The sequence below is a fragment of the Scophthalmus maximus genome, chromosome 11 (genome assembly GCF_022379125.1).
Source record: "Scophthalmus maximus strain ysfricsl-2021 chromosome 11, ASM2237912v1, whole genome shotgun sequence".
Lineage (NCBI taxonomy): Eukaryota > Metazoa > Chordata > Actinopteri > Pleuronectiformes > Scophthalmidae > Scophthalmus > Scophthalmus maximus.
In genome coordinates this window covers 24665001-24677500 of record NC_061525.1, presented here as the reverse complement: position 1 = coordinate 24677500, position 12500 = coordinate 24665001, and the positions used below count along the sequence as shown (strand labels likewise).

At 50.0% G+C, this 12500-nt stretch overlaps 1 protein-coding gene across 1 annotated transcript; it reads right to left on the bottom strand.

Moving 5' to 3' along the window:
- Positions 1–399: 399 nt before the first annotated feature.
- On the bottom strand, positions 400–5255 carry gmnc (geminin coiled-coil domain containing). Its single transcript, XM_035623397.2, has 5 exons — positions 5227–5255; positions 4265–4451; positions 3558–3643; positions 3047–3163; positions 400–2490 (listed from the first exon to the last, which is right to left on the bottom strand). The coding sequence occupies exons 2-5, from the start codon at positions 4353–4355 to the stop codon at positions 1651–1653; spliced, it is 1134 nt and encodes a 377-aa protein (XP_035479290.2). The 5' UTR covers positions 4356–4451; positions 5227–5255; the 3' UTR covers positions 400–1650.
- Between the last annotated feature and the right edge of the window lie 7245 nt (positions 5256–12500).

The following is a 12500-nucleotide window of genomic DNA, read 5'->3' as shown; positions in this document are numbered from 1 at the left end:
AAGAGGGGGAGGAGGAGGAGGAAGAGGGGGAGGAGGAGGAGGAGGGGGGGGGGAGGAGGAAGAGGGGGAGGAGGAGGAAGAGGGGGAGGAGGAGGAAGAGGGGGAGGAGGAGGAGGAGGGGGGGAGGAGGAGGAGGAGGGGGGGGGGAGGAGGAAGAGGGGGAGGAGGAGGAAGAGGGGGAGGAGGAGGAGGAGGGGGGGGGGAGGAGGAAGAGGGGGAGGAGGAGGAAGAGGGGGAGGAGGAGGAAGAGGGGGAGGAGGAGGAGGAGGGGGGGAGGAGGAGGAGGAGGGGGGGGGAGGAGGAAGAGGGGGAGGAGGAGGAAGAGGGGGAGGAGGAGGAGGAGGGGGAGGGTCCGACTGGTCAACAAGTAACCGAGCTAAAGAGCAAAGAGACGACGAGTTTCACTCTACACAAACTTCATTTAATCAATCAAAATGTAAATGTAACGTTTCATACGTTTTTGAAAAGCCTTAAAAAAATAGATACTATGTGGACAATTGTCTTTTTCAACTTTTTTTAAATTCCTATTTCCTGTTCCTGTTTCTACGGAGCCCGACTGGGGACAAAATCACATGTTGGAACGAGACAATAAGTTGTATTATCACGTTCCAACGTTTTTTAATTTCGTGACCACGTTATTTTATTATTTCACCGATGTCACGAGCTCCGTATTTTAAATACATGTGCAGTAAAAAGAAACATCACAGTGCAGACGCCTAGTTTGTGGTTTGTCGTCTAAGAAAAGTAAATGAATGAGACCAATGTACCAGTCGGTGTTGTCACTTCCTGTTGATCTTCCTTCATGTCATTATTTTCACTCACATTAAAGTAACAGCGTCAGTTTCCTCTTTTCAGTCCGACGTGGTTCTAGAATTGGTTCCATCATTTCTTTCTAAGAGAAATGAACCAAACTTCTGAGTTATGACACAAGAGATGGAACGTAGAGTCACGTCCCTCTGACGGTGGCAGATATTTAAATGTGTCGGAGAAGAGAGGAGACTAGGACCAGGTTATATATATATATATATATATATATATATATATATATATATATATATATATATATATATTCTTTTGATCGTAATGAACACGTTGCCGCTTGATGTTCACTGAAGTCTGCAACGACACTAACGAGAAAAGCATCATGGAAGACGGAGGAATGTTTGTCGATTGTCGGCCATCGTTAGAATTCCAGGGGAAATGACAATAGGCAAAGAACCAACGAGCGAGGTCGTTCTTATGGTGCTGTCGGCCTCAGACAAACCCTCCGCCGCGTCGCGTCCTTCTTTGTTTGACGTTTATTGGCAGATGACAAACAAAGAGTCGGGGCACTGCTGCCACCTGCTGGTGTGAAGTGAGAACTGATCAGTTCGGAGGCAGTTGATCCTCAACGTTTCTCTAATTAGCTACGTACCTCAAATGTAAACTGTTACATAATCCTCATAGTTTGACTGTAAATCCTCTCACAGCTTTAACTATTTGTGGGTTTTTCTATCTAAACGTTCTACCTCATTGACGGAGGAGGCAGGTTGTCAGACGGACAGGTACTTCACGTGAAGTACTGACGTGTCTGTACGGCCTTTGTTTCCCCGTCACAGAAGATAGTTGAACAGAGACGTGGATCGAGGGGAGGGGAGGTCCGTCTGCTGCCTACGGCCCTTGTCTGGGCAGCCAGGTGAACTTCCAGCTCCCCTCCGTGTCCTTGGAGGTGAAGGCTTGTCCCTGGGGGAAGCTGTGGGTCTTGACGCTGCTGGACGGGCTGAGCGACATGCTGAACGCCACATCCCTGCGTCCGCGAGGCGTCCGAGTCGCGGCAGGCGTCCAGGGTTTGTTCTGGACTGGACTGGAAGACGCCGCGGGAGAGAGACGCATCCTTCCTCCTGATGGACTGAACGGTGTCCGGCCGCCCTCCGCCGACAACCAGCAGGCCGGGCGGTCGGCGGGCTTCCTCTGCGTTGGAGCGCGGCCGGTGGAGGAGCAGATCTCTGCTCGGTCCGGAGACAGGGGGAAGGAGGCTGGAGGCTGGAAGGCAGCGAACGCGTCGCGGTCCTCAGGAGCGTCGTGCCGTCGGCTCAGAGCTGCGGCAGTGACGTCGGAGCGCCGACCTGGAGGAGAGGTGCAGCTCTGAGCCGGCGCACCACAGTTTGCTTCCGGGCCTTCGGCAGCACCGGACCCAGGCTCAGTCTGACGCGAGCAGCTGGAAGAGTCGAGAGTGAGTCCAGAGGACGAGGAGGACGTGACCGCCGCGTCGTACACGAAGCTCCCGAGGCCAGAATCCAAGGATCCGCGGGACGTGTCGATGGTGTCGCGGTCCTTCAGCCCCAGCGTTCGAAGAACCCAGAGGTCCAGGTCGGGCTCCGAGGACTCGGAGCAGAACTCGGCAGTGAGGTTCCTGCAGACTCTCTTGGAGGCGGCGAGCCGAGGACCCCGGTTGTGGAGAGATCCGTCGTGGTTCCTCTTCAGCCTCCTCCTCCCGCCAGCAACGAGCTTCTGTTTGTGGGAGCAGGGAAACAGAGAGAGATGGTTTCTGTTTTTTATTGAGGATGAACCCAGAAGGAATCCATGACGTGTTGGTGTGGACCTGGACAAAGGGGGCGGAGCTTCTTTCTATAACATTGTTTTTCAACACGTTCACAGATTTCACACGAGAATAATTCGTGGAAACCATCGGACACATTTACTGACTGAGTCTGTGATGAGAGGATTTGATCCAAATCCAAATCTCAGACAAGAGGAAGTTGTGATGTTGTTTACCCGCCGACGAAATATAGAAAACTAGTAACGTACCAATGTAAATGACTCAGATGATTACATCGGGATTGGAGGAGGTTGGAGATGGAAGTTGGTGCGTTTCAGGTCGACTGGGAAGCTGAGACCTCAAACGACTACATGACATCATCATTTATGCGACGTCCATGTTTGGTGATTTTTTCTTTCCAGCAGTTTGAAACTTTTTGAAAATTTGTCCCTAACTTGGTGTTTTCCCTCGTTTAACAGTCGAAGTTCAGCTAATAGTTTTCCGTGCGCCTCGCGACGGTGAACATACTTTAGCCTTTTCCTCGAGGTTCCTCACGAACGAGGAGCTGAGAAACTCTCGGAGCTCGTTGTTCTCGTCCTGCAGTCGCAGCAGCTCCTCCTCCCGCTGCAGCAGGGCGTCCTGCAGCTGCAACACACACCAGACACACATCAGGCTCCGCCCACTTTCACCTCCACACCACCTCCGTCCAGACGAGCGCTCTAGCTGCGTATCAGATATAAGCTCCGTCCACACTGACACACCAGAACACAAACGTCACGTCACCAACTGTGACTGACGGGAAGTGACTGAAAAGAACCAATGAGAGAAGAGATATATATATATATATATATATATGGATAACTATATAACTATATAACTACATATATATAGTTATATTGTTGCAGCAGCAGCACATAAACTGTGCAGGTGTGTGTGTGTATGTGTGTGTGTGTGTGTGTGTGTGTGTGTGTGTGTGTGTGTGTGTGTGTGTGTGTGTGTGTGTGTGTGTGTGTGTGTGTGTGTGTGTGTGTGTGTGTACCTGTTTGTTTCTCTGGAGGTGAGGCGACAGCTCCTCCGCCCACATCAGACCAGCAGGGGGCGAGCGACTGAAGACGCACGGAGACTCTGTCACACACACACACACACACACACACACACACACACACACACACACACACACACATGCAGAAAAGAGACAAATGATATTCACTGTTTTTTTCATTTGTATGTTTTTGTGCATATGTTGTTGTTGTGACAGTGATGAAGTCACCGAGTGGTGAGCAGAGGAACTGCAGCGACTCGATGAATCAACGCCTCCGAGCAAAGTGACAAGGAGGAAACTAAAAGATGAATTTCAATATGAACCGCTCCGGCTGTTCCCCGTCTGCGGCGGCAGCGACAGCGGAGACAGTTCTCTCTTGTGGAACCTGGCGGCGGGAGCGCCTGGTTCGTTACCCAGAATTCACTGGGACGAGCTGTTTCCTGCTCTGAATCTTAAATGATCCACATAATATCTCCTGAATAGTAAATCAACATCATGTTAAAGATGAGAAGAAGTTCAACATTTTGTGAAACAAATGAATTCTCCTTTTAAGAAGAGTTTGAAGATGTTTAAGTTAAATAAAAATGCTGCATCAGTAATTATAACAATAATATTAATGACATTCATAGACATTATGTAATAACATAATGATCCAGAGGGGGTCACTGTGAACCCGTCTGTGACGTCGTGGAGGAGCGACTCACCCCACGCGGTTGGCGGCGCTTGTCGCTCCTCTCCGAGGTCGCTCGGGGGGTCACGGGGGTCACGGGCCCAGACCGAGGCCAGGGTCTCCATGGAAACGTCAACAACAGCGTCAGGGCCAAGGGCCAAGTCCTGGAGCCCGAGGTGAAGATGATGATGATGAAGGAGGACGAGGAGGAGGGAGATTCCCTACGGAGAGAGTTTGTGTGAATGACGGGAAGGGAGGGAGGCTGCGTGTGTGTGTGTGTGTGTGTGTGTGTGTGTGTGTGTGTGTGTGTGTGCGCTCGGCGGTGCCAGATGACTGTGTTGATATGGTGATGATCAACACTTCACTCATGTTCCAATGAGACAAACAAACAGAAACTTTTTTTTCTGTTTTTCATCTGAATGAGAAACTCTCTCTTTCAAAACACCGCATGGCCAAAAGTATGTAGACGCCTGATGGTTCCCGTCACACTGTTTCTCTTTCTGTCCCGGGTTCAGTTCAGCATTTCAGAATTATTGGGATGAGACGTCTTCCACGTCTTCTCCTCGTGAAACTGGATTCGTCCTCGGGACAAACACACCAACCGTCTAGGGGAGGCTGAAGAGGAAGAGGAAGAGGAAGAAGAAGAAGAAGAAGAAGAAGAAGAAGAAGAAGAAGCCCAGACCAGACCCACAGGGTGTCCGCTTACTTTTGGCCACGTGGTGTTTTAGTGCTGCAGAATCCGACCACAGTGAATTCATGCAGATAAAAAGTCACAATGAGCAGATTAGAAATCATAAGCACAACAACTTTTAATCTATATTATTATTTCATATACATTATGAATTTTTCATATTGTATAATAATACAATATAAATATTTTAACTGATCTGACGTGTGTTTCTTACTTTACATAAATATAAATATATATGATAATTTATGATTTAACAACAGACTCATGTCGGTAAACAACAACAGACTGAAACAAACTGAACTCACGGAGGCAGAGGACCGGAGGACCGGAGGACCGGAGGACCGGAGGGGGGACCGGAGGACCGGAGGACCGACGGACCGGAGGACCGGAGAAGGGACCGGAGGACCGGAGGACCGGAGGACCGGGGGACCGGAGAAGGGACCGGAGGACCGGAGGACCGGAGGACCGGAGAAGGGACCGGAGGAGGGACCGGAGGACCGGGGGACCGGAGAAGGGACCGGAGGACCGGAGGACCGGAGGACCGGAGGACCGGGGGAGGGACCGGAGGAGGGACCGGAGGACCGGAGGACCGGAGAGGGGACCGGAGGAGGGACCGGAGGAGGGACCGGAGGACCGGAGGACCGGAGGAGGGACCGGAGGACCGGAGGACCAGGGGACCGGAGGAGGGACCGGAGGACCGGAGGACCAGGGGACCGGAGGAGGGACCGGAGGACCGGAGGACCGGAGGACCAGGGGACCGGAGGAGGGACCGGAGGACCGGAGGACCGGAGGACCGGAGGACCGGGGGACCGGAGGACCGGGGGACCGACTCCCGGGACCGTCGCGTCCACGTGCTGCAGAATCTCCACGAAGGAAAAAGACACGAAAAATAATCAAAATACATAAAAGTATTTTTCCTGCTCGTGAAAAAACCTGAAGGTAAAAAACATCAGAGCTCCGAGTTCTGGACTGAAGCGAATCTGACAAGAGTGAGACTCCGAGTCACACACACACACACACACACACACACACACACACGGTGACAGCTCGCAGCTGGTTGGTCGCAGCTGGTGACGCAGTCTGTCCAGTGATTGGCAGGTGAGTCCAGTCGATCAGGTGGAAAAGACCCGAACAGAACCGAGTCAGAATGAAGGGAGAGGAGGAGGAGGAGGAGGAGGAGGAAGAGGAGGAGGTGGAAGAGGAGGAGGAAGAGGAGGAGGAGGAGGAAGAGGAGGAGGTGGAAGAGGAGGAGGAAGAGGAGGAGGAGGAGGAGGAGGAAGAGGAGGAGGTGGAAGAGGAGGAGGAGGAAGAGGAGGAGGAGGTGGAAGAGGAGGAGGAGGAGGAGGAGGAGGAAGAGGAGGAGGAGGAGGAAGAAGAGGAGGAGGAAGAGGAGGAGGAGGAAGAGGAGGAGGAGGTGGAAGAGGAGGAGGAGGAGGAGGAGGAAGAGGAGGAGGAGGAGGAGGAAGAGGAGGAGGAGGAGGTGGAGGTGGAAGAGGAGGAGGAGGAAGAGGAGGAGGAGGTGGAAGAGGAGGAGGAGGAGGAGGAGGAGGAAGAGGAGGAGGAGGAGGAAGAAGAGGAGGAGGAAGAGGAGGAGGAGGAAGAGGAGGAGGAGGTGGAAGAGGAGGAGGAGGAGGAGGAGGAAGAGGAGGAGGAGGAGGAGGAAGAGGAGGAGGAGGAGGTGGAAGAAGAGGAGGAGGAAGAGGAGGAGGAGGTGGAAGAGGAGGAGGAGGAGGAAGAGGAGGAGGAGGTGGAAGAGGAGGAAGAGGAGGAGGAGGTGGAAGAGGAGGAGGAGGAGGAGGAGGAGGTGGAAGAAGAGGAGGAGGAAGAGGAGGAGGAGGAAGAGGAGGAGGAGGTGGAAGAGGAGGAGGAGGAGGAGGAGGAGGAAGAGGAGGAGGAGGAGTTGGAAGAAGAGGAGGAGGAAGAGGAGGAGGAAGAAGAGGAGGAGGAGGAAGAGGAGGAGGAGGAGGAGGTGGAAGAAGAGGAGCTGGAAGAGGAGGAGGAGGAAGAGGAGGAGGAGGAGGAGGTGGAAGAGGAGGAGGAGGAGGAGGAGGAGGTGGAAGAGGAGGAGGAGGAAGAGGAGGAGGAAGAGGAGGAGGAGGAAGAGGAGGAGGTGGAAGAAGAGGAGCTGGAAGAGGAGGAGGAGGAGGAAGAGGAGGAGGAGGAAGAGGAGGAGGAGGAGGAGGAGGAGGAAGAGGAGGAAGAGGAGGAGGAGGAGGAGGAGGAGGAGGAGGAGGTGGAAGACGAGTAGGTGGAAGAAGAGGAGGAGGAGGAGGAGGAGGAGGTGGAGGTGGAAGAGGAGGAGGAGGAAGAGGAGGAGAAGGAGGAGGTGGAAGAGGAGGAGGAGGAAGAGGAGGAGGAAGAGGAGGAGGAGGTGGAGGTGGAAGAGGAGGAGGAGGAGGAGGTGGAAAAGGAGGAGGTGGAGGAGGTGGAAGAGGAGGAGGAGGAGGAAGAGGAGGAGGAAGAGGAGGAAGAGGGAGAGGAGGAGGAGGACGAAGGGGAGGAGGAGGATGAGGAGAAATTAATAGTCACTTAATTCAGTCACACAGAATTTATCTGCAGAATAAACAAAACCTTGTAAAACAAGTCGAGAGGAAACAAGAGAAGAGTGAAGAAGAGGAGAGGAAACACAAAAAGGGAAAGGAAACAGGAGGAGATGAAACAAGTGGAGATGAAACAGGAGGAGATGAAACAGGAGGAGAGGAAACAAGTGGAGAGGAAACAAGAGGAGAGGAAACAAGAGGAGAGGAAACAAGAGGAGAGGAAACAAGAGGAGAGGAAACAAGAGGAGAGGAAACAAGAGGAGAGGAAACAAGAGGAGATGAAACAAGAGGAGATGAAACAAGTGGAGATGAAACAGGAGGAGATGAAACAGGAGGAGAGGAAACAAGAGGAGAGGAAACAAGAGGAGAGGAAACAAGAGGAGAGGAAACAAGAGGAGAGGAAACAAGAGGAGATGAAACAAGAGGAGATGAAACAAGTGGAGATGAAACAGGAGGAGATGAAACAGGAGGAGAGGAAACAAGAGGAGAGGAAACAGGAGGAGGGGAAAGGAAAGATGAGGAGAGGGTTGAAATTCAAAGGAGAGAAGAGGAGGACACAGAGAGAGGTGATGGAGAGGAAAGGAGACAAGGAGAGAAGAGAAGGAGAGAAGGAAACAGACCTTTGACCTTGAGTCTAACGAGTCCGTCCTGTCGCAGCAGACGTTTCTTTTCTTTCCTGCTGAGACAGAAATGACTTCACCCCCCCCCTCGCCTTTTCCCATGAGCCTTTGGGGCTGGTTCAGTGGTCATGCAGGGGGTTAATCACCTCCGCCAGACGACCTCGTCACATGCTGAGAGGATCAACACCAATTACTGTGAGTCTCTGACCTCTGACCTCTGAACCACCGGACCGAGTCTCTGACCTCTGAACCACCGGACCGAGACTCTGACCTCTGACCTCTGAACCACCGGACCGAGTCTATGACCTCTGACCTCTGAACCACCGGACCAAGTCTCTGACCTCTGACCTCTGAACCACCGGACCGAGACTCTGACCTCTGACCTCTGAACCACCGGACCGAGTCTCTGACCTCTGAACCACCGGACCGAGACTCTGACCTCTGACCTCTGACCTCTGACCTCTGAACCACCGGACCAAGTCTCTGACCTCTGACCTCTGAACCACCGGACCGAGACTCTGACCTCTGACCTCTGACCTCTGACCTCTGACCTCTGACCTCTGAAACACCGGACCGAGACTCTGACCTCTGACCTCTGAACCACCGGACCGAGACTCTGACCTCTGACCTCTGAACCACCGGACCGAGTCTCTGGACCGAAAGACCGGACTGCAGAATGTGTGTGTGTGTGTGTGTATGTATATATATATATATATATATATATATACATATATATGTTTGGGTGTATTTACGTATATATGTATGTGTACAATTATATATATTTATATGTTTATATATATAAATATAAGTGTTTATATATATAAGTGTATATATTTTTTATATATACTTGATATAAGTACATATATACACTTATATATTTATAAAAGTATATATATACCAACAATTTATATACGCCTATATTTATTTTTATATATATATAGTTATTTTTTTATATATATTATTTAAAGGATTGTCTATAGAAATTTAGTAAAATACTAAATATGAAACATATTAAGTTTGTTGTTCTTGTTTGACTGGTCCTGATCAGCTGCAGTAGAATAATCATCAATAAAAATGAATAATGATCAATAATAATCAATAACCTGTGTGGACGTCAGTGGATGAAATACAGCGTTGATGGAGGTGAACATGTAAACAAACTGCCTCCTCTCAGTGGGGCAGGTAGGTGGTACCTGGTGTCAGAGGGGCAGATGTCAACCCCCCCACTGGGCTCCTAATGACAGGGGGACGGACCACAGGATTTGTTGGACAACAGCGGCGGCTGCCTCCACTGCCAGCAGCCTGCTCTCTACTGGACGTCCTGACACACACACACACACACACACACACACACACACACACACACACACACACACACACACACACACACACACACCTCGTCTGTCACTGCAGTCGACCCTTAAACTCCGGCGTTGACATGAAACTGGTAGAATACTTCCTGAACCACTGTAACACTACAACACCCACAATCCTCTGGGAGGCGACGGTGACCCACATCACAGACGCTCACAGACGCTCACAGACGCTCACAGACGCTCACAGACGCTCACAGATGAATCTTTTTATTCCACGAGGATTGAAAAACGTCGACATGTGAGATGAACATGAAACTCTTCATTTAAAGACGAAAAAATAAGAATCGTCAAAACACAACAAACTGCGTCAGACTGTGTCCAACAGCACGGCCATTACTCTCACAAATACATATAAATGATATACAGGTGTGTGTGTGTGTGTGTGTGTGTGTGTGTGTGTGTGTGTTAACCTGCCTGGTTAATCCTGATTGGTTTGTCCCCTGTGGAGATGAACTAAAGACAACAGGCTGGAACGGCTGACTTCTGCACAGGAGGTCACTGCACACACACACACACACACACACACACACACACACACACACACACACACACACACACACACACATTAACTACCCCCCTCAAACCCCAAACATGGACACACAGGATATGCAATACCCTCCTAACACACACACACAAAAAGTCATGCTTGCACATCAGTCTTGTATGTGTGTGTGTGCGTGTGTGTGTGTGTGTCGAGTTTGCCTTGTGCTGCTAAAGCTTCTTGTTCGCCCACAGTGGCGTCCTGCAGAGAGAGAGAGGCCAATTAAAGAGCTGAGAGGGAGAGAGAGAGGAACACCTCAGACCTCTCACCTCGCTCGCCCAGGGTGCTGATCACAGACGAAGCAGCTGCTTGACGACAGTCGAACCTGGACGATGACGTCACAGGTCTGTCAGTAGACGATGATGTCACAGGTCTGTCAGTAGACAAAGATGTCACAGGTCTGTCAGTAGACAAAGATGTCACAGGTCTGTCAGTAGACGATGACATCACAGGTCTGTCAGTAGACGATGACATCACAGGTCTGTCAGTAGACAAAGATGTCACAGGTCTGTCAGTAGACGATGACATCACAGGTCTGTCAGTAGACGATGACATCACAGGTCTGTCAGTAGACGATGACATCACAGGTCTGTCAGTAGACAAAGACGTCACAGGTCTGTCAGTAGACAAAGACGTCACAGGTCTGTCAGTAGACGATGACATCACAGGTCTGTCAGTAGACAAAGACGTCACAGGTCTGTCAGTAGACGATGACATCACAGGTCTGTCAGTAGACAAAGACGTCACAGGTCTGTCAGTAGACAAAGACGTCACAGGTCTGTCAGTAGACGATGACATCACAGGTCTGTCAGTAGACAAAGACGTCACAGGTCTGTCAGTAGACGATGACATCACAGGTCTGTCAGTAGACAAAGACGTCACAGGTCTGTCAGTAGACGATGACATCACAGGTCTGTCAGTAGACGATGACATCACAGGTCTGTCAGTAGACAAAGACGTCACAGGTCTGTCAGTAGACAAAGACGTCACAGGTCTGTCAGTAGACAAAGACGTCACAGGTCTGTCAGTAGACGATGACATCACAGGTCTGTCAGTAGACAAAGACGTCACAGGTCTGTCAGTAGACGATGACATCACAGGTCTGTCAGTAGACAAAGACGTCACAGGTCTGTCAGTAGACGATGACATCACAGGTCTGTCAGTAGACGATGACATCACAGGTCTGTCAGTAGACGATGACGTCACAGGTCTGTCAGTAGACGATGACATCACAGGTCTGTCAGTAGACAAAGACGTCACAGGTCTGTCAGTAGACGATGACATCACAGGTCTGTCAGTAGACAAAGACGTCACAGGTCTGTCAGTAGACGATATTTTCACATTTCTCCCACTTAATGAAAGTATACACACACACACACACACACACACACACACACACACACACACATACACACACACACACACACACACACACACACACACACACACACACACACACATACACACACACACACACACACACACACACACACACACACACACACACACACACACACTCCCACTGACCTCTCCTGAGTGTCCCCACAGCCAATGGGAGGGCTGCCAGCCGGTGATGTCACCAGGTGAGCAGAGGGGGGCGTGTCAGAGGTGTTAGTAACCTTTCATTAGCCGTCGCTCATGTTAAACCTGATCTCGTCACTGAGCAGAGTCCAGATCGAACAACAGACATTAAAATATAAATAATAAATATAAGACGTAAAACACGATCATAGTACAAACAACAAGTACGATCTTAACTTTACAACTTCTACAAACATTACGCATTTGATTAAAAGTAGTGAAACTCAATAACTTTGATCTGTATATAAAGACGATCATTGACTGTATATAAAGACGATCACTGACTGTATATGAAGATGATTACTGACTGTATATAAAGACGATCAGTGACTGTATATAAAGATGATCACTGACTGTATATAAAGATGATCACTGACTGTATATAAAGACGATCACTGACTGTATATAAAGATGATCACTGACTGTATATAAAGATGATCACTGACTGTATATAAAGACGATCACTGACTGTATATAAAGACGATCAGTGACTGTATATAAAGACGATCAGTGACTGTATATAAAGACGATCACTGACTGTATATAAAGACGATCAGTGACTGTATATAAAGACGATCAGTGACTGTATATGAAGACGATCACTGACTGTATATAAAGATGACATGTCTCTTCTTCCTCTCATTGTATAAAAATTAAGCTAACATATTTCAGATTCAGGAGCCGCCATCTTGTGCTGGTGACGTCATCAGTGTGATAAGAACGACCTCACATGACAGAAACATCTACATGTCCCATCTGCTAACATGGAGGGGGCGGGGCTTATGACCCATACAACAGCCAGACACCAGGGGGCGATCAGGATGACTTGGCTTCTGACTGGAGCTGGATCAGAACCGTTCTGTTTGTTCCCTCCGCTCCACAAATTAATCTGCTTTAATCCCGACAGGAATCCGGCAAACT

Coding starts and splice junctions, on each gene's coding strand:
- gmnc (XM_035623397.2), bottom strand. CDS start 4,355: ATGGAGACCCTGGCCTCGGTCTGGGCCCGTGACCCCCGTGACCCCCCG. Junction 3,644..4,264: donor AGCGCCGCCAACCGCGTGGG/GTGAGTCGCTCC, acceptor TGTGTGTGACAG/AGTCTCCGTGCGTCTTCAGT. Junction 2,491..3,046: donor ACCTCGAGGAAAAGGCTAAA/GTATGTTCACCG, acceptor TCCCACAAACAG/AAGCTCGTTGCTGGCGGGAG.